This window comes from Triplophysa rosa, linkage group LG22 (genome assembly GCF_024868665.1).
Source record: "Triplophysa rosa linkage group LG22, Trosa_1v2, whole genome shotgun sequence".
Taxonomy (NCBI): domain Eukaryota; kingdom Metazoa; phylum Chordata; class Actinopteri; order Cypriniformes; family Nemacheilidae; genus Triplophysa; species Triplophysa rosa.
Window position 1 is genome coordinate 7,460,897 of NC_079911.1, and position 27,038 is coordinate 7,487,934.

The 27,038-nt window shown below is 37.5% G+C and overlaps 2 protein-coding genes across 2 annotated transcripts; both read left to right on the forward strand.

Moving 5' to 3' along the window:
* Window positions 1-872: 872 nt before the first annotated feature.
* atp8b5b (ATPase phospholipid transporting 8B5b) lies at window positions 873-18,393 on the forward strand. The gene is made up of 28 exons (XM_057321694.1): window positions 873-924; window positions 1,086-1,141; window positions 1,231-1,344; window positions 2,577-2,675; window positions 2,756-2,817; window positions 2,998-3,070; window positions 4,267-4,337; window positions 4,567-4,649; window positions 5,401-5,559; window positions 5,654-5,742; window positions 5,840-6,033; window positions 6,143-6,351; window positions 6,435-6,478; window positions 7,748-7,913; window positions 7,989-8,177; window positions 8,302-8,417; window positions 8,494-8,658; window positions 9,143-9,254; window positions 10,379-10,484; window positions 10,569-10,710; window positions 10,816-10,999; window positions 11,185-11,408; window positions 11,755-11,838; window positions 11,947-12,192; window positions 12,492-12,630; window positions 12,713-12,843; window positions 14,523-16,408; window positions 18,278-18,393. Exons 1-27 carry the CDS (start codon window positions 873-875, stop codon window positions 14,778-14,780), a joined length of 3,567 nt encoding a protein of 1,188 aa, XP_057177677.1. The 3' UTR covers window positions 14,781-16,408; window positions 18,278-18,393.
* LOC130546311 (AP-4 complex accessory subunit RUSC2) lies at window positions 16,889-26,016 on the forward strand. The gene is made up of 10 exons (XM_057321500.1): window positions 16,889-19,662; window positions 20,272-20,743; window positions 20,828-21,556; window positions 21,661-21,783; window positions 22,468-22,544; window positions 22,805-22,979; window positions 24,933-25,038; window positions 25,112-25,158; window positions 25,255-25,777; window positions 25,864-26,016. The coding sequence occupies exons 1-10, from the start codon at window positions 18,421-18,423 to the stop codon at window positions 26,006-26,008; spliced, it is 3,639 nt and encodes a 1,212-aa protein (XP_057177483.1). The 5' UTR covers window positions 16,889-18,420; the 3' UTR covers window positions 26,009-26,016.
* The last annotated feature ends 1,022 nt before the right edge of the window (window positions 26,017-27,038 follow it).

A 27,038-nucleotide genomic window follows, 5' to 3' on the forward strand; every position in this document is an offset into this window, starting at 1 on the left:
ATGGGTCATGTTTTTAAATAGATAAAGAGTGAGATGAAGTTTATGTGAGCTTGGTCTAATGTTCAGAGTTATGACTTTCAGGTGGGTCAGTTTTATCGTGCTTGAGGGACATCTCTCTTAAACACACACACAATAATATATACTGTACATATAGTATATACTGTATATTTACATTACAGAGATTATAGAGAATTTACATTATATTGAGAATTTACACTATATAGTCACTTATAGCTAGTGTGTGTGTGTGTCTATAGATCTATATGTGTAAATACATCCCAATGCCATTAACATGTTGTGCTGATAAGCCCCAGAGCTGTAAAATAAACTGAACCTTCATCCAGTTGATCATTAACCAGTTAGACACCAACAGAACGATGCTTTTTCATAATTCATCATGACGTGACTGTTTCATGTTTTGTAGATCACACTACATAAGCTAGCCATAACTTCCCATCTGCGACTGTAAGATAAAAGAGACCGCAAAACCCTACAGATTGCTATAGAACACACATGTAAGTAGAATATGGTCACATGATCATATTTATTGTTTTCTTTGTAAGCAGTGTCACATAACTTTATTATAAGGGACAGTCTTTGCCTTCTGGAGTTTTAAAGGGTTTCTAGTCGTACACGGCATATCTTCCATTTATGATGGACACAGTTAAATAAATCAATTTGATTCAAATAAATTCTTTCATTTCAGTAATATGACTTATGACTTTTAAAGCGTTTTTAATAAAACAAATAACAATTTAAGATTTAGGATATCCTAACACGATAAACACTGATTTAATACATTGTCAAATGTGTTTTCATGGTTTGGTTTCTGCTCTTTTGTTTTACCAGCGTGATGATGTGATCATAGTAAGATGGGCTCTTTGCTGACTGCGTGTGGTTTAAAAAAGAAAAAGAAAGCAGAAGGTATATCATACACAAATCTCATTATGCCTCATTACATCTCATTATGTCTTATATGTACTGTAATAACATCGTGCAGATTTTGAGATTGATTTTTGTCAGGCTTGTTTTCGCATGTGCAAACAATAGATTTGATCTTATTTATATTATTTATCTGTTCGCAGAGGAGAGGCACTTGCGAGCTAATGACAGGGAGTTCAATCTCTCTTTTCAATATGCGGTGGGTATGAATAGATTAATTTGAAACAGAAACCGACATTAATTTGTTTGAGTTTTTCATCAAATTGTTTCTCATGTCTGTGCTGACAGAATAATGCCATCAAGACCTCAAAGTACAACATCTTCACGTTCCTCCCTCTTAACCTGTTTGAGCAGTTCCAGAGGCTGGCAAATGCATACTTTGTCTTTCTTCTTATGTTACAGGTAACTGAACTAAACACAGAGGATTTTTAATTATTTCAATATACTATTAGAATGAATATGTCAATGGATAACCTTTCTGTAGTAATTCATACAGTAGTTCTTGATTCATTCTCAAGACCATCATTTTTAATATAATTTTGTATTTTGACACAGTTTTTGGATAATATCATTTTATTTGTTTACGTTAAATATGATTTTACATTGCCTGAAATTACAAAAGCTTAGAATAAATGAAACTGATGAGTAAAACTTTACAATAAGGTTTCATTGTTAACATTAGTTATTATGAATTAATACTTGACAAAAACTCTACAGCATCTATTAATTTTAAAACATATTAATTTCAACATTTATTAACACATACATCAAATGTTGTACCCGGTAACAATAGTAAACAAACAACGAACAATTGTACCTGTATTAACTAACAATAATAAAGACTTTAGTTCATTGTAAGTTCATGTTAGCTAATGCGTTTGCTTATGTAAATGAATGAGACTTCATTGTGAAGTGTGATTGATGGCATTGATGTTTCTAAGGGTGTGTTCACATACGCCATGTTTGGTTCGATTACAATGAATTCTGGTGCGATTGCTCTGTTTGTGCGGTATATTTGTGTAAGTGTGAACGCTGCCACCCAAACCCTGGTGCGCAACAAACAAGCGGACCGAGACCGCTGAAAAGATGGGTCTCGGTCCACTTTCAAAAGAACTCTGGCACGATTGAAATATGAATGCAACACGGACCAAAGGCATCGAACCGAACCAAAAACAGGAAATGTTAACAAGACACGACCCGAAAATCGAGTGATTTGGTAATATAAAATCAGTGTTTATTAGATCTGTGCTTGCGCGTGTAACGGAAGAATTCTTAGCGCCGTTTTGACTCCTTTAAACACTTCATTAGGTCTTCGCGAGTTGCCGGCTTGCTAACAATGCCGTCCTATGCACAGGCATACACTGAGCATGTATAACCCAGCACACAGCATTGTTTTGGATGTCCGGTAAGTTCCGTATCAAAGTATAAATCATAAAAGGTGTTCAATCACGTTACGACTTTACACTTAAGCTGTTAGGTTCGGTATCTTTTAGGTTCGCTGTTAAAATGCCAGTCTGAATGCAAAGCAAACCAAGACTACATTTATTTTTTAATGTTTTGGTCCGGACCAAAAAGAACCAAACTACAAATATGAACGCACCCTAACTGACGTCACACTGTGTTGTGTTGAACAGCTGATCCCACAGATCTCCTCTCTGTCGTGGTTCACTACTGTAGTTCCTCTGCTGCTGGTGTTGTCTATAACTCTAGCTAAAGATCTCTCCGATGACATTGTGAGTCTTTCTGCTTCCTGTCATCAGAAATATATGTGCCTGACTGTCCATTCATACACTGTCGTGTTTACCTCACACAGACCCGACACAAGAACGATAAACACGTAAACAATCGAGAGGTGGAAGTGCTCATTGATGGAGAGTAAGTGTACGCTGTCTTATGACAGTATGTGTGTAATATTATAGTTTATCATCTATTTTACTTCATTTTGAGGAGGAACAATTTCATAAAAACCACATGCACACAGTTAAAATGAATATATTGTATGTCCAGTTCACACCAAGACTAACGATGCATCACTGTTGTCATGCTCTCAAACAGGCTGAAGAAAGAGAAATGGATGAATGTTCAAGTGGGTGACATTGTCAAGATGGAGAACAATGAGTTTGTCACAGTGAGTGTACAATTGCAATCATAGATGTATGAACATAGATGCCTCATTTGCAGCTGCTTCTATGGGTGGCTATATGTAGGTCAACGGCCATATTGGAACGGTCAAAGTTTTTCTGTGAACATTCAATTGCAAGCTGCCTATGTGTCTGCAACCGAAGTTATACACGTGTACAATGTGATGTTGTGTAGACATTATGGGCATTTTCCAAATGGCATTTCTATGCCCTTGAAGGGCCCTTCGTGAATGGGACGCCATTTGTAGGGGCATTCCAAACTAAAGTGTACACCTGAATCCCTTTGCGAAGGGTCCTTTCAGAAGTCCGTTAGCGAAGGGTACATGCCATTGTCACTTCAAGGAAATGAGCTCCGTTTGTGATCACGTGATCTTGGATTACGAGTTCTAGTGATGCATTTTAAAGCAAATATAGTGCTGGATTTGGACGTTACCTACGAATGTAAGTGCAATAATTTAGTCTGTATTTGTTTTACACTAATTTTGTGAGTGATAAATATAATTGAAGATAGTTAAAATATAGTATAAGATAATTTCGTTTATAGGAAAGTATGTTTAATATGTTTAATAATAGCTACTTGTTTATAGATTTCCTTTATCGTTTTTTATTTTTTTAATACCGTGTGAAAAAACAAGGTGAAATAAAACAATGTTTAACAAGAAATATTCAAAATATTTTCAACAACCGAGTGATGGATTCAGAGTCCACGTGCGACGTTGTCAAGGTAACATTTGTCCAGTCATTCCCTTTGTGAAGGGAGTTCCAAACACATACACGAGAGACAGTAATGCCCTACACCCTTCAAAGAGTTCACTTCAAGGACTCATCCCTTCGAAAAGGGAGTAGGGAATAGGGATGCTCACTTCCGTTTGGAAAATGCCCTATAATGCTAACTAACACAATGAGGAGGTGCCGTTATAGCTAACACAACATAAAACTTATACTTAAAAACATTAAATAAAGTTTAACAATATTCCAAAAAACAAAGTTTCAAAATGTAGCTGTATGCATTACATTTTTAGTACAAATATGGTAGCTGTGGTTTGTTATAAAGACTGTATAAAGTACGTTTTTTTTGGTACAGTGATAGTGTAGTATGTATTTGGTAACCAATAAATGTTCTTTTTTAACAGTTTTTGCAGTGAAGTAATTAAGATAAATGTTATACCATTCATACCTCTAGGCTGATCTATTGCTGCTGTCTAGTAGTGAACCTCTGAACCTTGTCTACATTGAGACAGCTGAGCTGGACGGGTCAGTCATTCAACATGTGAATATACAGACTCTATTATTATTGTGAGTCAGAGCCTTAATCTCTCTCTCTCTCTCTCTCTCTCTCTCTCTCTCTCTCTCTCTCTCTCTCTCTCTCCTCTCGTCTCTCTCTCTCTCTCTCTCTCTCTCTCTCTCTCTCTCTCTCTCTCTCTCTCTCTCTCTCTCTCTCTCTCTCTCTCTCTCTCTCTCTCTCTTTCTCTTTGTGTCTCAGGGAAACTAATCTGAAGGTGAAACAGGCATTGACAGTCACAGGAGACCTGGGCAATGACATCCAGAGACTTGCAGCTTTCAAAGGTGAGTTACACCAAGACAGTAGTTACATCAGATGCCGAAAGATTCTTAGTAAATGTACCGATCAAAGTATTTTTATTGTAACCTGGGCAGTTGCTACACAATAGCAAATGTTGCTAGAGTGTCGATAGGTTATTTGTCTTATGGGAAATTGCTAGAGTGTTTATAGACACTATATTACAATTAATTATTACACGGCTCGTTGGAATGCTTGATTCTGATTGGCCAGTCGCGTCATTTGCAGGTTCGTTATTCCCAGATAACAACCTCTCAAAACTAATAACACACGGTAACCCGGATGCAGCAAATCATTTTGGCAGGATTTTTTGACAAATTAAATATAAATATGTGTTTTAATAACATATATGACATTATATTTACAAATGATTAAACCAGATTGCCTGTTCGTGACGTTTGAACGTCGTTTCTTACCTTGAAACCGAAACTAAACGGCTCTTCCTCGCAGAAGGTCTGTATTCGGTAAAAATGAGCAAATAAAATATTTCAAATTCACATTTCATGTCCAGTTTTTTTCTCATGTTCCAAGTAGCCGTGTAATAAGCGGGATAATGTACAAGCAGCCGGCTGTTATCCCGAGATAACCTCCTTTAGTGTGATACAAGACCCTCCGCTGTCGGCTGTCAGAGCTTATTTCTGCGATAACAACCGGCTGGCTGTACATTATCCCTTACATATTCAGATATAATTCTTCTGTTTGGGGCCCAGAACACATTTTTTACTGTATTATTCTCAGGTGAGGTGCACTGTGAGCCTCCAAACAATCGTCTGGATAAGTTCACAGGAACTCTGACGGTCAGTGGAGAGACAATGGCTTTAGATAATGAGAGGATTCTGCTCAGAGGATGTACCCTCAGAAACACAGAGTGGTGCTTTGGTCTGGTGGTGTTTGGAGGTGTGTACTATATACTCATGCCGATTTAGTCACTTTAAAACTATTCTTTGTATGATAATGATGTAGTTTACCAGTTCTATTCAAACCCGGTTAGGTCCCGACACAAAGCTCATGCAGAACTCTGGCAAGTCCATCTTCAAGAGAACCAGCATTGATCGGCTCATGAATGTTCTGGTGATGTTTGTAAGTAAATCTACTGTAGAATCAGGCTGGTTTACATAAATTAATGCCTGGTGTTTCTCATTCAGAAATATTTGTAATATTCTGGTCCTTTTGTTAGATCTTTGGTTTCTTGGCCTTCATGTGCACCATCTTGTCCATTGGGAATGCGATTTGGGAATACCAGGAAGGGGATTCTTTCATTGCCTTCCTTCCTCGACCTAATGGGGTGAATGCATCCCTCTCTGCTTTTCTGACGTTCTGGTCTTATGTTATTATCCTCAACACTGTGGTGCCAATCTCACTTTACGTCAGGTCAGTGCTCAGATATTTAACATTTATTATCTGGTCATTTGCAGACTGATGAAACAGAATTGAAAATGTCTACGTTTGAAGTTTGGAAATCTTTTTTTTGCTCTGACAGTGTCGAAATCCTTCGTCTGGGAAACAGTTATTTCATTGACTGGGATCGTAAAATGTACCATGTAAAGAGTGACACACCAGCCCAGGCCAGGACAACCACTCTGAACGAGGAGCTGGGTCAGATCAAATATATCTTCTCTGATAAGACAGGAACTTTGACACAGAACATCATGACTTTTAACCGGTGCTCCATCAATGGGAAGTCATATGGTAAGAGTTTAAAATGTTTGCGCTTGAATGTGACATTACCCAGTCGAGGGTTTAACTCATCTCCAGTTGTTGATGTTCTTTAGGCGACGTTGTGGATTTTGCCGGGCAGAGGGTTGAGATCACTGAGGTTGGTGGCCAAAACCTTTGTTAATACATTTGTTAATAGCAAGAGCAGACTGGGGCAAGTTGCCACATTATAAAAGTTAAAACAACACTGTAAAAACCCTGTAATTTTGCAGAATTTTACTGTTATTTTTTACAGATTTTTCTCGTGTGATTTAAAAAACTGTAATTTTAAGAAACATTTTACAGAATTTTCATACATTTTTGAAATACAGTCAAAACTCGTCAAATTGCAAAACCAAGAAAGAAAACCATGAAAAACTTGTAATTTAACGGGGGGAAACAGTTATTTTTACTGTATATTTCTGCCCTCCCCAGTTGCTGGAAAATGTTCGTTTTTTACGGGAGTTCTTATACGGTCTATTTTTTAAAAAACGTCAAACTACATAAAAGACTGCAAATTTACAAGAAAAACATGTAACTGTTATTTTACAGCAATTTTACAGAAAAAAACTGGGATGTTTTACACTGAAGTGCTATATCTTATAACAAGAAAGTTCTGAGTGAAAATGCATAAATGTAAATGTAAATGCTTGTTGTTGTCTAGCAGTGGTGTCGAATGTTTTATTCTCTGTGAACTCATCTAAACAAAAATTTTAATATCATCATGTCTGTGTTACGCATGTAGGTTTATTTTAGTCATCTAAAATTTGATATTTGATGACAAAATTCACAAAAACTGTGTAAGAGTTATTGTAGTTTTGTTGTTAGTTTTTTTTGTAGTGTATTTATTTAGAGTTTTCACGTTAATTTTATGCAATTTCAGTCATTCTTTTAATAGATTTTTTTGCCATTTTATTATTTATTTGTTTTTATGTGTATACATATTTTTTTTAAGTTTTACTTTTGGTTTAGTTTTTATTTATTTTCTGTTAATTATTTTAGTGACTTAAGTCAACATTTAACGTTTATGTTTAGTTTAGGTTTTTCCAAAAAATATATATTTTATGTAATGTATGAGCTGTTTGTATGTTTTTTTATTTCAATGAACAAAAACTTTTAATAGTTTTAGTGAACTCTAAAGACCTTGCTGTAAAAGAGCTATTAGGTCAATAGGTCAACACAATGAAACAAAGTATTACACTGGTTTTATGTTATTGTTCCAAATTGTGCAGTTTTTATGATCACCCACTTCTGGGACATGTTGTCACAATGTTACTCAATAAACCTGCACCAAGCAATAACAGTTAAATAGCTTTTTGTAGCCAAGACTATCAAGAATGTAACTACAAGTAAAAAATGAGTCCCGGTGTCTTCCTTTTCTTATTTGTAGAAAACAGAAAAAGTAGACTTCTCCTGGAACCCACTGGCTGACCCAAAGTTCAGTTTTTATGACCATCAGCTGGTGGAAGCAGTGAAGCTGGGCTCTCCAGCGGTGCAGGACTTCTTCCGTCTGCTGGCCCTCTGTCACACTGTAATGCCGGAGGAGAAAACAGAAGGTGTGCACCAATTGTATTTATTTATTTGTATTACAAACATGTTATAAATTATGATAACCTAACTTTTTTCCACAGGGGAGCTGTTTTATCAGGCTCAGTCTCCAGATGAAGGGGCTCTTGTCACCGCAGCCAGAAATTTTGGCTTTGTATTTCGCTCCCGTACCCCAGAGACCATCTCTGTGGTGGAGATGGGAGTCCCCACCACCTACGAGCTACTGGCAGTGCTGGACTTCAACAACTTCCGCAAGAGAATGTCTGTTATCGGTGGGACCATAAACTCTTCACTTCTTAAATTAAAACAGATTATTACGGTATAAATGAATCATTACCAATATCCACAAACAGGGCAGAATAATACATCTGCATTTTTTTGTGTGTGTTTCTGCAGTTCGCAATCCTGAGGGCAGACTGATTTTGTATTGTAAGGGTGCTGATACGATGATCTATGAGAGACTGCATCCATCCTGCTCTAAAATCATGGAGGTCACCACAGAACATCTAAATGTGAGTCACGTTTGGCTTTCTATGTTTCTGTGTGACTTTTTCAATAAGTTACTATACCTGTTTAACACTTTCACAGGAATATGCTGGAGAAGGTTTGAGGACGTTGGCTCTGGCTTATAAAGATCTGGATGAAGACAAGTTTGCAGAATGGAAACAGCGCCACCATGTGGCCAGCACTGCAATGGATGACCGTGAGGCAAAACTGGATGCCATTTATGAAGAGATTGAGAAGGGTTTGCTAGTAAGCCACCATCATGTTTTTTGGTAGTCCTTGCTTGTGAGCTTGGTTGCCAGGGCGTTGCTTAACATTCCAAGTGGTTTTAGTTTGTTGCTGTGCAGTTATTGTAGGTCTTCATGATGTTATGGACAGCATTTATATATATATGTGTGTGTTTTTTTATATATTATTAAAAATATTTTTTTTGAATAACAATTGTCTGCCAGAAAAAAAACACAGGTCAGAAAGCCTAGAAAAGGTATCATACACTTTGTCCATGAGATTTGAGGTATAATTCATGTCCACAGAATCTATACTGTTGACCAACATATTGAAGTATATTAATTTTAATATTATTATCTATAATAATAATACTGTTAAATAGGGTTTTGTTTAAATCTATAATAATGATACCTGTCTTAGCAAACATCACATCACAATCAAAGTAATAGTCATTCAGAGTGTTTATCCATATGTTGATTATATTTATTGCTATGTGTTTCTGCAGCTCCTTGGTGCTTCTGCAGTCGAGGATAAACTTCAAGATGGAGTCCCTCAGACAATTGAGCAACTCGCCAAAGCTGACATCAAAATCTGGGTTTTGACTGGTGACAAACAGGGTGAGTTCATTCATTCACTTCCTGGAAAGACCTGCTAAGACCAGCATACATTTCATTAAAGGTTCAGCTTGCTGGTAAAGGCTAAAATACACTACAAGACTTTTGCTCAGATTTTCAGTCTTGTTGCAGAAAGTCTGTGCCAATCTGCAGATTTGATCAGTTAGTGTGTTTCTATCAGAAACTTTCAAAAAGTCTGCAGGTGTATGATGTCTAGTTTAAAAAAAAAATCTTTTCAGATTTTAAGTCTTGTAGTGTATTCCAGCCATACAGTAAGAGATGCTGTGAAATTGTCATGACTCGAGTGTTGTGGTGTCTGACAGGGTTGCCAGTTTTGTGTGACAAAACTAGCCCAAAACTACACAATAACCCCATGCCTGATACCCAGACTTGAATATGCCACTACTTACAATTTTTTTTACAGACACAGTATCTTCTTTTAAATCACTATATAGAAGCAAAACATTCTGTTTTCATTAAGTGAAATCTTCATCTTACCTTAAGAAAATGACAGCAGATTAACAAAATCCTTCAAAATTTTTAACCAACGGAATAAAAAACAACCCGCAGTATCAGTTAAAAGTAGCCCAATTTCGCAGGAAAACAACAGAATTGGCAACCTTGGAGTCTGGGTCTGTGGGAGCTGTTTTCAACGTTTACTAAAAAATAAATGAATACATTTTATTATCACAGATTTTTCTTTTTAGTACTTTATAAAACAACACCTTTCTCATAAATGACAATTATTAACCATATATGCTATCTATGTTGCTTGTACATGGGATAAAGAAAATATCTAAAACATTTTACTTCAGTTTTTATGGCTGTATTCATTTAAAATACGAAAAATGCTGTGGGTCCACTTGACCGGCAAATATTGCCTATACAAAAATATGAACACCATACAAGAGTAAAGTGTAAGATCTTATTGCATTTGTTAAATCATTGCCATATCATTAAAATGTTAAGGAAGCAAATTCTACTTAATATGTGTTTTAGCATAATACATAATTAAGTCTTGCTGTTTAAAGGAAGTTAAGATGCCTGCTGGAGAGATCAACACAACAACATCATTTTGTTAAGCTAATTTACAATTAAGTTTTTAAGAGTGTTGGAATGTCCCACAGAGACGGCTGAGAACATCGGTTATTCCTGTAATATGCTCAGAGAAGAAATGAAAGATATCTTCATAGTGGCCGCCAACACAGCAGATGAAGTGCGGAAAGAGCTTGTGTGAGTCTCATCTTTCTTCATCTCCTAAATCATTTCACATACATCACATAATCTGCTAGACCATTACTCTGTGATAACATTCAGGAATGCCCGAAGAAAGATGTCACCAGGGTCAGGAGATGAACCACCCATTATGAAGAGCAGACTGCTGGGGAAAAAATCTCAAGTGGTGGAGGATGAGGAGGTTGATGGGGAATATGGACTGGTAATAAACGGCCACAGTCTGGTAAGAGAACCTTGCTTTATTGACAAGAAATGATGTATTCCTCATCTTGTGGACATTCTTCAATAATAAAGAATTTTTTTTCATTTCCCAACATTCTTCTTGCAGGCGTTTGCTCTGCAGAAGGACATGCAGCTGGAGCTCTTGAGGACCGCGTGCATGTGCCAGACGGTGATCTGTTGCAGGGTCACACCTCTCCAGAAAGCTCAAGTTGTGGAACTTGTCAAGAAGCACAAAAACGCTGTGACGTTGGCTATTGGAGACGGAGCCAATGACGTCAGTATGATCAAGAGTGAGTGTTTCTTGCAGAGAGACAGAGATAAGCGCGAAAGAAACAGGAAGTCATCCAACTGAAACAACTTTTATTAGGCTACTGATGTAACTTTAGTTTAACTCGTCTTCATGTTTTACTATTTAACGTTTGTGTAAACTTTTTAAATGAAGCCTGTCATACTGAACATTATTATTCCTCTTTAGCTGCACATATCGGTGTTGGTATAAGTGGTCAGGAAGGCATGCAGGCGGTTCTCTCCAGCGATTTCTCCTTTGCTCAGTTCCGTTACCTCCAGCGACTCCTGCTGGTCCACGGTCGATGGTCTTACCTGCGCATGTGCAAGTTCCTGCGCTACTTCTTCTACAAGAACTTCACCTTCACATTTGTGCACTTCTGGTACGGCTTCTTCTGTGGCTTCTCTGCACAGGTGAGAATGTTTGGGTTTACGAACTTGAAACTTGGGCTTGAAAGTGCCCAAACAGGCCTAGGCTTTGAAGTATTTTTAGCAGGTAAATTAGCCATACACTGCTCTCCAGGTGTTGAGATCGATATGGCTTTTTTGAAGCTGCTAGCGTCTGTTTTACATTATAATCCTATGGAGTAAGTTCCTCTGATGTCATTGCCAGCTGCTATTTGCAACCACAACGCTGCAAGCTTCTTTTTTTTACTAAAAAAGTGCCATTGTCAACTTTTTTTTTAAAAGAAGTCAAATGTGAACACAGCCTTAGATGCTCATTGCGACCTAATTTTCCTATTTTTTGTTTTCTTTACAGACTGTGTATGATGAGTGGTTTATTACGCTCTACAACCTGGTGTATACGGCTTTACCTGTGATTGCCCTCAGTATATTTGATCAAGTATGTCTAATATATTACACTTATGTGAATCTAATCTATGTTCCTATATTTTCAATCTCTGTATTAATATGTGTATTTAATATCATGACACGTGGTGTGCACCTGCAGGATGTGAATGACTGCTGGAGTTTCCAGTACCCGCAGCTGTACTCACCAGGTCAGCTGAACCAGTATTTCAGTAAAATGGCCTTTGTGAGGATTCTGCTGCACAGCTGCTACAGTTCGCTCATACTGTTCTTCATCCCATGGGCTGCAATGCACGACACGGTCAGAGACGACGGCAAAGAAATTGCAGATTATCAGTCCTTCGCCCTACTGGCGCAAACATGCCTGCTTATAGCCGTCAATGTGCAGGTAAATTCTGATTTACAGTACCGTAGTACTATGAAATACAATGTGCAACACTCAAGTGAGCCATATATGTACATACAGTGGCCCCCAAAATACTGGTATAGCTAAATGCGGAAATAATTGAATTTCATTGTTTGAAAAATAGTATTTTGTTATGTAATACAAAGTTGCATGTGCATAAATAAGTAGTATTTATTTTTAATATTATTTATATGTTATTTTTTCGTTACTTTCAATACTTATTGGGCCATGTACACACACTTGCAAACTCATTTAACGCTAACTGTGCATGCGTATTTAAGCTGGGTTTGGACACGTATTATTGGACGGCAGTGAATCAGTTCTTCTTGTGGGGGAGTCTGTCTATGTATTTTGCTGTTACTTTTACCATGTACAGCAACGGCATGTACCTCATCTTCACCTCATCTTTCCCTTTCATTGGTGAGTGCCCCATACCCCATCCATAACAAGTTTAAAATTACGCAAATTTTGAAAGGAATTAAAATGAACATTTTCATATCAGGCGCTGCGAGAAACTCTCTAAATCAGCCGAATGTGTGGCTGACCATCTTCTTGACCACTATATTGTGTTCCTTGCCTGTGGTGGCACACCGGTTCCTCTTCATACAACTTAAGCCGACTATCAATGACAAGGTGGGTGGAAGTATTGCTGTACTAATACTTGATAGTGAGCTACCTTGATGTCTAATGTCTACATAGGCAGCTATATTCTAAGTATCCCAACTGAAATGGAACCCCATAAGTGAATGGATAGGAACCCTGTATTCTGCAAACCACACAAATAGCACTCCCCATGAAGTACACGGGAGGTTAGCATGTTGCTAAGCTAACAATGAAATCTGCTAAACATAAAAATATTTTCATTTTTGGGTGGACTATCCCTTTAAAGCTGAGCCTGTATGTCATTCTCCTGCATCCTGACATCTTAAGAGTACAGATAAAAGTCATATGCTTTTTCCATATCTGTTTTTTGTATCGCCCTTGCAGACATGTTTTCTAATTAGAGTAGTTGTGTTTAAAAAAGCAGAATGTAACTCTCTCAAGCATTGTGCCAGTACTCGACAGGCTGACAGTGTGAAATTCCTTTTCCTTCATGAGTAGAACGCATGTGGAGAATGAGTCACAGCTGTGTCGAGGCTGCAGCAGAGCATCACGCTGAGGCGTAATGTCATGGTTATTTCTGGAATCCACAATCAGTTGGGTCATAATCTGATGAGCCATTCATAAAGAAATGACACGTTTGGTTTAAAACCGTTTTTTCTACTTCCTGTTCCACGATTACGAATTCTGTTGTCTCCTCCTCCTACTCCTTTTCCTAATGTTTACATCTTGCAGTACTATATTACTACAGTAATACTCTATTCCTCAGACATTCTGGTTTGTGTTTAGATAGATGTGTGTAAAATTCTGCTATTCAAAGCTTCCAGTTTCCAACGATCCAATCAATTCCTGAAGGAAAAAAATCCCGCCCTACATTTTTTACTAGAGATGCACCAAAATATCCACCAATAATCGGTATCGGTCGATAAAAGCAATTTTTCACTTTATCGGATGATCCTGTCAATCAAAAGAGGACAGGACAATGCAATGATTTGTGCTCTGTATATAGAAAATGTTATGAACATCACCTGTTTGTAGAAATGTAACAATATAAAAATCTCACTGTTCGCTAATACCTCGGTATAAAGTCCACAGTACGGTATTTATTGCAACATTTTTTATGACAAATGATGACTTGGAAACGTGCCATAAGCATCCTCTTTTCTTTATCCTCTAATCATAACGGTTGCTTAGAGGTATGAGTTATAGTATGAGATGGGTCAAATGACCTAAAAATCCCTTCTTTAAAATCAAACAATTGCACCAGATGGACCTTGACAAAGATAACATCTATTATTTTCTCTATGTATCGAACATTCTCTATGTTAAAGGCCCGGAAGACCTATCGTGTCATACAGTCATGTGACCATGATAATATTGAGACAATTGTGCTATTGCGATAACACCACATCAATAATATTGTTACATCCCTACCAGTTTGATGTTCAATATTAATAGTCATCATATGAATAAATAACATTCAGAAAGTTAAGAAATATGAATTTAATCTTCAGAATTGGCAACACTCTGTATAATCGGCTATGATGGAGAGATTTAGTTATCGGTCTATTTCTTTTTTTATACTTATTCTAGAAGCTATTTCACTTAATGAACAAACAACATCATAACTTCCGTTTCAATACCGACTGTAACCTCAATACTGCCTTGCAAAAAAACCCAAATAAAAACGTTCCCATTCTTCCTGTCTACAGGTGCGTCATAAGGTAAGACAATCCAAAGCCATGCCCCTGCCTCCCCCTCGTCGCTTCCCACGGCGACGGATCAGCACACGTCGTTCTGGTTACGCCTTCTCTCACGCTCGCGGTTACGGCGACCTTGTCACGTCTGGAGGCTTCTTGCGTATACCGATCAAGACCAGACCCACCATTTTCCCCCGTTCAGAGACCCCCGTGGCTGACAGCACACCCCAGACATATCGAACCATCTACCAAGAGAGTGCAAGCTCCTAAACTAAGGAGCTCATGTAGAACATTTTCGATTATTTACCATCAAGCCTGGATTTCATATCGGACATTGGTGAAGCATCTACTTGCTGTTTGTGTTTGATTATAGTTAACTTCATGATGCCAGAATACACCGGACAGTAAGATGTTATTTACAGGGTATTTAGGGTAATATTTAAATAGTACAGGGTAATTTAAAAAAAACTTCACTTTAAAGTGTACAGTATGACTGTGGTGCAGTGAAGCTTTAAATCTATGAGAATGTTTATTACAGCGATAAATGTGATTCATTTTTATTAAAACTTACGAGGTTACTTGAAGATTTCAAACACCTACACGTGTACACACACAAAACATTTTTGCTTTCATTTTGTAGTTTGTATACAGTATAAACACTGTACCAAAATAAGTCCAGAGATGCTATGAGATTATTGAGGTCTGTACAAGCCTTTAATTTGTCTGTAAACATTTTTCGAAGATGTTTTTGTTCTGTTTTTTGGTTTGTCTGTGTTTGTGTAATTATAATTAAGATAGTCAAAAATGATTGTTCAGCTTTTATTTTTCATGTTTTGTACCAAGATTCTAAATGTGCCTTGATTGGTGATTTATAAAATAAAGTTTGTTTTTTGGTATCATATTCATTAGATTTTTTAAATAATCAAATATCTCATACATTTTATATTTTGTCTCAAATGTTTTAAGTTTAGTACTTTTGAAGAGTGAACCATTTATACATTTACATTACACATTATACATTACATTACATTGGTGTGGTAGTTGGCTTTTGTTGTGTTGTTGTATTGTATTTTTATAAGAAGAAATATGAACAGAAATCCAATTTTGAATTCACATGAGTGATTGAGGTTATTTCAGACATCATTGTATAATCCTTTACACTGCCTTCAAAAGAAAACTCCTGCAGGATTTCTAATGAAAAACAAAAAAATAAATGACGTTCTGGATGTGTGATGTTCTGGATTTCACTGCGAGTAAAATTTTCAATTTGTTCTGTTTAAATGCACAGGATTATATTAAAAAAAGTACAGATCTTCATTTGTGGTTTGGGGGGGAATGAATTTATTCAGGTTTGGAATGATGTGACTTGTGAGTGAATGTTCATGTCTGGTTGAACTATTCCTTTAAGGATCTTTAAAAAAGTCTCTCCAGAATATTGTTTGTCCATCATCTTTTCTGTGTGCGAGATCTGTTTCATTGCTAAACATTAGTTTCGCTTTAAGGACTATCTCAATTTTCTTTTCAAGCCCTCTCATTTCTCTGAAACAGTATTCAGCCCCCCATGCTGAGAGCAGAAGCAAATCTGCCATCCCCTCAAATATGATCCCTCAACAACAAATCAGCGAGCATGCTCAGTGGGCTCTGTGATGCTGTTGCTATAGGGCTGTGTGGGGTTTAGTACTGTAGGCAGAGAGAGTGTGAGGAGTGTTGAACACACAGAAGTGCTACTAAAGAGGAACTAAAAGAAGGATTTGACCCATTTCCTTTTTAGTGTTTATTTGCTTCGTTTCTGCTCAGTAGATGCCGAGCATTAGGTTGTGTTTGCTATAGTTACACTGCATACAGAGTGAGACTGTGACTGTAAGCTGGATCTCAGATTGATGGAGCTTTACGGCTGGGTGAGTTGATGCACTTCTTCATGCTCATACTCTGACTTTATTTTTCAACTAAACATGATTCTAAGCTCTTTTTCAATGGTTGGAGTTTATTGTTACTTACAAATGTTATGTTTTTATGTTATCTAGAAAAGCTGTGTGTGTTTACAGTTTGGAGACCAAATTGACCCTAGAGGATAAATATGACAAAACCTTTTATTGGGGACACTGGGGGACGTCCAGATTTGAAAAAGCATGAAGTATACAAAAAAATATTAATTTATTTAACTATTATTTATTAAGTATGGAATTTAAAATCTATATGACACATCACTGCTGTCACAAAATCAGATTTTCGCTACACAGTTATTGTGCCCAAAAGAATTCACAATAACGATATAGTCACTATTTATGTTTTAAAAAAAGAAAATAAATGAATAATACTAATAATCGAAATCATCTTTAGTTTTGCTTATTTTATGTTTTTTCTTTTCTTTTTGTCAATGAATCTCTCTGTGGAAGTGGGAGGAGTTGGAGAGGGGGCTTTTAAGGCAAAATGTTTAATGGTTGCTGAATTATTTTCGATATATGTGTAGAATTAACATGATATTGATAGCAAAAAAATTTAAATCAAGGTTGTTGCCCCTATATACAATATGGTGTTTTTACAACCTGATCTCATGGGAATTCGTAACTGTTTTACGATGTGGCTACACCTAAACCTAACCGTCACTGGTGTGAAAGCAAACCATACGAAACGTCGCAATAAAAGCGTACGGATTCATATGAATTAGCCACCACGTAAAATGGTTACTAATACTAATCATATCATATAGTAAAAAAATTTTAATTTACAATCATAAATATGGTACATTAGAAGCAAATGTTTACAGTGTTGGCTATACCTGTGAGTGTCAAATGTTTGACAAAGTGTTCACAAATATAATGATATATAAAATGCATTTCAAATCTAATAAAATCAATAGGTTTTTGATAGGGTTAGGGATATACTGTAGCTAATATTTGTGTCTTGTCTGCACAAATATAGCATTTAAGATTCAGTTTCTGAAATTTAGCAGCATCTAGCGGTGAGGTTACGAATTGCAACAAACGGCTCATTCCACGGCTCACCCCTCCCTTTCGAAGCACTATGGTGGCTGACACAGGACAAAGATGTCGTCATGTTTTTGCTTCTTTGCCGAAGTAGATAACGTATTTACAAAACGCGCTCTGTAGAGCAATTTGTCTTTTTAGGGCTACTGCAGAAACAACATGACGAATTCCATGTGCGGTGTATGTAGATAGAAAAAGCTTATTCTAATCTAATAAAAGCATAATGCTTCATTACTGCGTGTAAGGTCTTTATAAACCTCTAAAGACATAGTTATGTATATTATTGTAATAAACTCAATAAAATGGGAAGGAAGGAGGCGGGAACCGACGAACATTCAAAACATTTAATCAAAATAAATAAACAATAAATCCAGCAGTAAAAAGGCCGGCAGCCCCTCATGGACGACTGGCGGCCACATGAACATAAACACATAAACAAAACTTAGCATTTCCGGGCCCGGTCCTCTCTCGTCGGCAGTCCTGTCGCTCGTCCTCTTATGCTCCCGAGCTCCCCCGTGAGGCATGCGGGACCGGTGCGCGTACAGCTGATACTCATTATCACTCACGCCACCGGCCCCGCCTTCCTGCCCCACGGCTCTCGTCCCGCTTTCCTCGCTACATTTATATTGCATTTCTGTCAATAGATCCTCCTAAATATTACAAACGGCACCTTGAAAGTTCATTATTTTTAAAAGGAAAAAGTAATTTTGGGAATGTCTTCAACAGAATTATTATACAAGAGAGTTATCTACAATGCTAAAAATAATTTTCTTTCTTTAGAATTTGTCTTTTAAACAAATGACGCAGACGTCTGAGCTTACACAAGTTCTGCTGAGCTTTGCCATTTGCACACCAGGAACTGTTTATGTCACTGAACCAGCCTACTTTGTAAGGACTGACAGTTAGTACTTGGTACTTATAAAATGGACGTTTCCTCAAAGCCAGGAGAGACTTTGTTTGCGTGTCACATCTCACAAGTTCATGGTCAGTGTGTTGAGTGGAACCTATATAGCTCTGTAAAGACACCCAGGCGTCCACGCTCTCTGAATCTAACTCACAGTACATCTCTACCTGAGAGGGAAAATCTGCCGAGGCACACACTTGAAAATTACAGTGTCAACCATACTTGCAAGTCCACGGAAACCGAAGACAAAAAAGAGTCTTCCTCAACGCTCCAACACTTCTCTGATTTATCCGAGTGCACTCCATTAACAAGTCCTGAAAGAAAAACACAGTCATCACACCACAGAGTAACACCCAGATGGCAAAACCTTTTCATCCCTCAATCAGGGATGAATGAGGATGATGAAGACGAAGACTCTGATGGAGACAACTTGCACAAGTACCATGAGGGATCATCCCTACAACTTCAAGGTTTTAATGTAGCCCAAAGTATAAACACAGGGAGCTCCACTGAATGCCGAACCGAACGTTCTTCATTGAGCCATAAGACCCTCAACTATGAAATAAACTCTTTCAGTAAATCCAACGAGAACAAAGAACCTCAGAAAGAATCTGCTACAGGTTGTGAGGATCGTAGGGACAGAAAAGGAATCCCTATATCCTTCATGGATTGTGATGAACAGGACTGGGTTGATGAGCAAGACTATAGCAAGCATGCTCTAGAGGAACCTGATAATAGCTGGGCTCAAACTGACAACCTCTTGAACTGTGAATCCTTGAGTCAAAACCCAACAGACTATATCACTGACTCTTCCTGTAACAGCTCTGATGGAGTATTAGTCAACTTCAGCGCTATCTACAACAAAACCAACAATGCAGTTCCAGCGACTCCTCTTAACCTAGAGAGTCCTGATCATCAAGATGGTTCCAACCCCATGCCCAGCTGGTCACCTTGCAGTGTTGATCCAAACAGCAACATCTACCCACTTGACTCTGATGGCTTTTCATCAGGGGAAATTTCTGACCTCGCTATATGTCTACAGAGTCGAGCACAGCTGGCTGGTTCCACTCAGAATTACTATAAATTGGTAACATGTGACTTGTCATTCCAATCTTCACCCAACACACCTTGGTCCTCTTTGACAAGTTTCTCTGAAACTCATAGCCGGGGTAGCTGTTCTCCACCCTCCCAATATTTCCTCTTTGGACAGTCAGAGGGAGAGGAAAATGAGAGGCCAAAGGTTGACCAAAACAAACACCAGGTATTTCAGTCCAAACTCTTAAATAGCCAAAAATGAACATTTTTTCTGTCATTTATTCACCCTCGTGTCATTTAAAACCTGTATGACTTTCTTTCTCCTGCAGAACACAAAAGAAGATTTTTTTTAAAAACGTTGGTAACCAAACAGCCCCCCATCGGCCTCCACATTGGCCCCCGTTGACTTCCATTGTATGAACACAAAACCACTGAGATATTTCACAAAACATCTTTTGTGTTCCACAGAAACAAGAGTCATATACAGGTTTTAAACTACATGAGAGTGAATAAATAATGAAAAACCTGTTATTTTTGGATGAACTGTCCTTTAAGTGTTTTTGGAATAAAATATTAATATGCAACACACATACTCAGCCAATACGTAACAGCATTCACACCCCATTTTATTCAGAAAATATTAAAGTAAATAGTCTATTTTAATTTCACGTGACTTTAAATGGATGGGTTTGTGTTTGTATGTATTTGTGAATTTACTAATATTCACATTAGAGAAAGTAAATATGTACATAATAAATGGTGTAATGTACTGAAAATAGCTTATTTATTCAGAATTTTCCAAGTTGGAAACATGACCAGAAATGTTCGTTTTCAGGGTGATGGGCACACCGAAGACATGAACACCAGGGTCACCAGGGACCAATTTATAGAAACCAAGGAAAAAATGTCACATGTAAAAACACATCACTCTGCTATAAGACTGCCAGAACATAACAGCTGTAATTACATCAAGACTCCTCAGTCACAAAGCTGGACTAGCAGTCAGAAATGCTGTACCATATCAAAACAGGGGGTCCTACAGAATAGTTGTCCCAGCCATCTAGATACAAACCTATCTTCACATCGATCCAGGCAACACGCCACCTCATTTGTAGAAATTGCTCAATGTAAGAAAGGAAATAGAGATTCATCTATAAAACAAAGTCCGGAGGGTCCATCAGGGTCGTACTTCCCTAAGTTATCTTCTTTTCAAAAAGAGAATACCATGTCATTTAACCCCCAAAACAATGACAAGATCACAATAGTTTCCCTGTGTACTGACAGCAATTATCAATCCAATCCAGAAGGTAAGGAAATATTTTAATCAAATAATCCTTCTCTGACAAAAGTGCAATGTTTACTCATCTTTTTCTGCTGTATATATACTGTAGGTGAAAGTGCCTTGTCCCAAGATGTTGTACGATACACAAAAGAACAAAGACCCACCTCTCTCCCCATCCAACCTTTTGTGCTTCAAGCACCCTCAGGCAAACAACAGAGCAAGACACTTGGATCTCTTCTTAATCAGTACATCAGCCACAAATACAAAAAGCCTGGGCCATCCAAAGCTACCTGCAAAACCAAGGGACACGTGCAACTCTCACCTGTTGGATATTACTCCACCATCCACCTGGAGACAACCCCCAGTTCAGACACTTGTTCCACCTGCACATCAAGTCCCGTTTTACCCTCCAGTCGCCCTCAGTGTACCCACCCCTGCACGCTGTTGGGACACATTCAACAGAACAAAACCCCGGATGAATCCGAGAGTCCAAAAGCTTGCTCAAGCCAACAACATCCCTTGACTGGAAAACATCAAACTTATTCTTCGTCTTTTACGTCCACAAAACAAGATCCAAATTGTCTTCCAGAGCAAGTGTCTCTTGTTCAGAGCCAGACTCCATCGGTAATCAGAGAGGAACTGTCGGCTGTAAGTTTTCAGGATGAATCCTACCCTTCTCAACATGGATCTTCCCCTGCCATCACACCAGTGACCTCCATCCCATCCCTTATCTATTTACCGGGGAATGGACGAAGATCCCTGTCGCCATTTGAGGTGTGCACGAAAGAAAGACTTGGCTCCAACATCTGCCATTTCTTTGGCTCAATTATGCCGCCTTGTAGGTGTCTTGAAGTCCCATTTTTTCATTCATGTAGCTTATTCATCTGCATGTCTTGATAGTGTCATAAACACAATTTCTGAGGTACTTCCTCAACTCTGCAGGTGCTAAAAAGGAACGTCGACCTGGTGACTCATTCTCCAGGATGGACAGACCAACTGAAGAGTCCTCCTTTTCCCCAGAAGACCCTTCAGAACCTTTCTCAGTTGAAGCACTGCACAAGAAAAGTAAGATGCTTAGGGATCGTGAATAGACTTTATGGGTCCCTACATTTTTTAACTGCATGTGACATTTTAGCGTTCAATGTATACATTCAGTTGCACACATTCCCTTGGATCAAACCAACAACCTTGGTACTGCTAATGCCATGCTCTATAATTGAACTAAAGGAAGGATTTTTGTTTTTGTGACTGTGTTTTCATGCTTTGTATTGACACATATGTACAGTAAATATAGCTACAGTATACATATCTACTCTGAAATAGAATGAGAGCATATTTTTCCAAATGCAGAAATAGAAACAGAACAGAGAAATACAATCCTGTCTACAATGTCATTCACATAATGAGGACAGAAATACAGAGTGTATGTCTGCAGCATTGCCTCTGCTTCCCTGAAGGAGAAAATGTGACCTACTTCTAGGTCTCTCTCCCTCGGATTGGCTGACACACTCTGCATGCGTATGTGTGTTTCTATGCTAGCATAGCATGCATATTATTACAGTACATATTCTTTTTAAGTCCTGTTAAAGTCCTCTAGGGATCAGAAATAACACATCTACAACGGTTGCAACAAAATACAAATTGTGTCTTCATGTATGTCCTCATTATTATGAAACGGTTAGTAATCGGGATGTGTTTTATGAGTTCATAAGGAATTCCTTTCACTCATCTCTTTCTGTTTTCGTTCAGGTATGTTGAAGGATTTGAGTTTGGCAGTGGATCATATAACAGCTCATTTCAGCTCAATACAAGAACCAGAGGAAAAGGTAGTCCCAGGAGGATGTAAAATTCAAAGATGGCTCTTTGTATAACATGGAAAGTGGGACAAAACATCTTGGATAGATATGTGACTGTGCATAACAGAAATTCATAAAAGTATTACCCATGGGTCCTAATTAGACTGAAAGGCATGGCTGTATATATTTTCTATATACAGTATTTCACGGACGTATGGTGCCATTATAAACGTATAAGTAGTCTCAAGCAAAAGCCAAAAAAATTATTGTTATTGTACATTTGTTTCTAGATCAGACTTGGAAATAGTTCACTGTGCAGCAGTATCAGGCAACTTGTCTTTAAACACCTCTGCCCTGCAATCCAGAACATTCTTCAAGATGGTCTGAAAGCCTATAAATTGGATTTAATCATAGGACAGCGACGCAACAAATTATGGAATGTCATAGAGGCCACTGCCCATCCAGGTCTGTGCAAGCCAGTATTTTTTAGGGGTTTTCTTGTGCTCTACTCACTGTAAAAAAAAATCTTGCTGCGTCAAAAATTTAAGTATTATCAAATTGTCTATACAATTTATTTCAACTCACTTTTTTGCATTTTTAAATGTTTTTATATTACTTTAATTCATCAAAATAAGTTGACCAATTTCAACTTTTTTTATTAATTATAGCAACTCACCAATAGACGATTTCAGCGACAACAACATAAATGTTATGTGGCCCAAACTTAACTTCCGGTAGACCTCCGCAGAGAATCTATAACTGTTGAGTAGTTTTAATAGAATTTAAATGAATACATTCAAAATACAATAAAAGATTAATATAAATTCATAGAATTAAATGTAAAATAAATTGTTATATTACTAGCCACTAGCCAGGGCTGCGTTTCCCAAAAGCATCGTAAGCCTAAGTTGATTGTAAAAACGATCGTACGAGTGATCTTAATATTACGGTCTGTTTCCCAAAAGCATCGTAACTTAAGTAGCACTTGAAAATCATCGTAGATCTACGAGTGCTCTGGAGTAATCGTAAAGCCCGAAGTGCATCGTTAGAAGACAGATTTATGATGTCACCTGCAGGACAACCGGAGAATTGCTCTTAAACTTAAACACGCCTATATGTGACTTATCATGTTTTTTATTTATTTAGTTCTTTTATTTGTTTAAATCTTTTAATTTACTAAACTAAATTAATAAAAAATACAGTACAATAAAAATGTCTGACTGAACATACACTAATAAAGTAAAGAATAAAAAAATATATAGTATGGGAAAGTAGTTGGTTCTAACAAGGGATGCGTGTTTGTTGCTAGATTGCTGTATTAAAGTTACTTACACATTTTATGCAAAGTAAAAATGTTGTTTAAAAGAGAAATGGTCAAAATGCTTACTTGGTGGTTATCAGTGTCTTTATCTTTCTCCTGCTGCGGTTTAGTGCAGCCATAATTTCTTCATTGAGACTATTGTGAACTATCCTCTAATTATTTAGAGGAACCATGTGATTAAAGGTTATCAGGCTGTTACAAACCTTATATATTACACACTGCCTATGTTCCAAAAACTGCAGAAGGCAATACTTAAAGAAACTGAATGCCTGATTTACTGAGAAATTGGATTGATTAGCTCTCCCCTTTATCGTTCTCTAATTAAAAGGTTCATATTCATAATGAACATACTTTGTGCTTATTATTAATAAAGTGCTGGTAATGTATGTGTACAATAAACATTTTGTTTGGAGCTAGAAAGCTAGATAATACATAGGCCCTAATAAAAACTTAACTTGAAATTGCCACCTCCACACCACCCAAAAGTGTAATAAAATGTGGTTCAACAAACACACACAGCATTTGTTTTACTTTTGATTTTACTGTTATATTTTTCCTAGAACTTGCTAAATACATTGCACAATTACAGTAGATAAGTCCTATCTACACATAGAAAAAGTATAGCACTTTGCACAAAAAATATGTTAAACAACATTAAACAATATACACCTACCACATACACATCGGGTGAAAATAATTAGCCTAAACATTTCGAAAACAAGCGCCATGGTATAAGGTGACATTTCAGCACAAGACAAACGGATAGCGACTCGTAAGTAGCACTTAAAGCACTGCTACGTGCAGTCGTGTTAAGTGCATTTTTGGGAAACGCACGTGAAACGATGACGAACGTTCGCAAAGTGCCTTGTAGAAAACGTTCTCAAGTGCTAAGATCCATCGTTATGGGGAAACCTGGCCCAGACCGATAACCAAATACAGACCGGAAGTTAACTTTGAGTCAGGCGTGTACAGTACGTCCGATGAAACCATCTATAGACAAATTTTTGAATAGCCAATAGAAATGACTTTAAAATTTGAGGCATCAACATTTTATACACGTTTAGGTTAATGAAAGCCAACATATCTCTTTCTTGCAGGCTCATCCACCCGAATTCCTGACAGCTTGGTGTCTGTGGTAAAGAAATGTGCAGATTTATCAAATCATAGCACGAGGCTCTATGTCTTCATCATAGAACTGCTGAAGTAGGTCAAATACTGAACGCTTCTGTGAAAATTATTATGTTGAAAAATAACTAATGAACCCGTTGCTGTTTAGTTTACGTGCTTTGGAGTTCTGGATTCGTCATTTGTACAGTTGTGCAGGTGAGTGTTATGATATTCAGAAATGATAGACTGCATTTGTTTGTTTGTTATCGCAATACTTGGTTTCTCACCATTCTATACACATCTCTTTCCAAGACATTGTCGGGGACCATTATCACCAATGGGGTTTCATTTCTCTGGCTCAGAGGCCAATGTATGGACCACTGTTCCAGGAGCTGCTCCTTTTGCTTCAGCCACTTTCCTCGCTACCCTTTGACCTTGATGTGCCATCTAAAACTCACATTCAAAATGAGCAAAAGCAAGACCAGACAGCAACCTTGCCTCATATGCTTCTCGCTCAGTCATCTCAAATGCTTCAGATGAGCTCTATACAGAGGAACGCCGAGAGTGATGTCTCAAGAAACAAGGTAACAAGCGGGTATTGGCTCGACCAGACTCCCACTTCAGCGTGTGAATCGACTGTCTGCTATTCTGACTGTACACATAAGAAAGAGGATAAAGAAACCAGAATGGAAAAGAATGACATTCCAGAGTCTACACAAAGGTCTCAGGATGACAAATCCTTGAGCACACTGCGTTGGGCCAGACTTTTTGGGTCTGTAGGTGGAACCACAGTTGGGCCAACAAAAGCACAAAAGAACATAAGTGGAAGCATGAGGTTTGTACGTTATTAGTTAGGATTCCTCTTTGTTTGATTCTACCTTCCCTTTGTTGTCTTTATGTCAGAACATTTGTCTTTTCCAGGCGGCCCTCAGAATGGCTGAAGATTGTTGCATCACAAGTGGACCTGCTTGCACAGTCAGTGTGGACAGGGAAACGGTCAGAGAGCATTAAAGTGAACCACGACAGAGATTCAGCAAATACAGAGCATATACTGAATCTATACTGAGCTGTAGTTAAAATACAACTAATCCACAACCATAAAACGTTCCCGAATAATATTTCTGTTATCGGTTATATGGTGAACCGACACATCCCGTACAAACATTAAAATTCCATCTGTTCACTACTGTATATAGAATGTTGCCTTACAATTACTTCCCAATCTGGAAAATTATATTATAATTATAATTAATACACATTATAACACCTAAAGGGATAGTTCGCCCCCCAATTTTGTTTTCCCAAAACATTAACCAAACAACATTGATGCCCATTGACGCAATGTATGGACATTTCTCAAAATATCTTCTTTCGTGCTCCACAGAAGAAAAAGTAATCTACTTTTAATTAAAATAAGACTAAAAAAAATGACAGATTTTTTTATTTTTATCTCTCTAAATCCTATGAAAGTATATGGATGGATATTTTCTGCCAGTACTTAAACACAACTGGAATTGAGGTCCCCAGAAGTCTTTCCCAAACAATTCCTGCACTTTATCTGTCTCGGATCATTAACTGTAAATCTGGTCATATTAATTATGTTGTTGCTTAATTTTGTGGCATTATAAAAACAACATTAATATTTGCTGTTAAAGTACATTTCCTCTTGGTGTATTTCCAATAGTTTCCTTTTTCATTTGCATGACTGTGTAAATAACAACGCATGAAAATTTATTTCCTACTGAATTATGTGTTCAGTTACAAAAGTTATATTGCAATTTTGCACGATAAAATGATCAAGTTTACCTATTTTATTTAGATTAAGATGCATGCTGGGTGTGTTTCACACACAATAGTACTAGTTACAGAGAGGTATTTGTTAATGACTACATACGTTCCCCCAGTCTGACCCCTGCTGTTTAGTGACTGTAAGATGAACAAGATTTTGTCTTTATGGTGTTGAACATTTTAGATCCTTCCTTAAAAATAAAAATGCTCTTTCATCCATGTTGGTATTGTGCGCTTTGGTGTATCTCTGTGTTGTTTGAATAAAGAAGTACTTTTTGAAAATGTTGATTTCTTTAAATCAACTTAAA

Coding starts and splice junctions, on each gene's coding strand:
- atp8b5b (XM_057321694.1), top strand. CDS start 873: ATGGGCTCTTTGCTGACTGCGTGTGGTTTAAAAAAGAAAAAGAAAGCA. Junction 1,345..2,576: donor TCTTTCTTCTTATGTTACAG/GTAACTGAACTA, acceptor TGTGTTGAACAG/CTGATCCCACAGATCTCCTC. Junction 7,914..7,988: donor GCCGGAGGAGAAAACAGAAG/GTGTGCACCAAT, acceptor TTTTTTCCACAG/GGGAGCTGTTTTATCAGGCT.
- LOC130546311 (XM_057321500.1), top strand. CDS start 18,421: ATGGACGTTTCCTCAAAGCCAGGAGAGACTTTGTTTGCGTGTCACATC. Junction 25,039..25,111: donor TTCATCATAGAACTGCTGAA/GTAGGTCAAATA, acceptor GTTGCTGTTTAG/TTTACGTGCTTTGGAGTTCT. Junction 25,778..25,863: donor AACATAAGTGGAAGCATGAG/GTTTGTACGTTA, acceptor TGTCTTTTCCAG/GCGGCCCTCAGAATGGCTGA.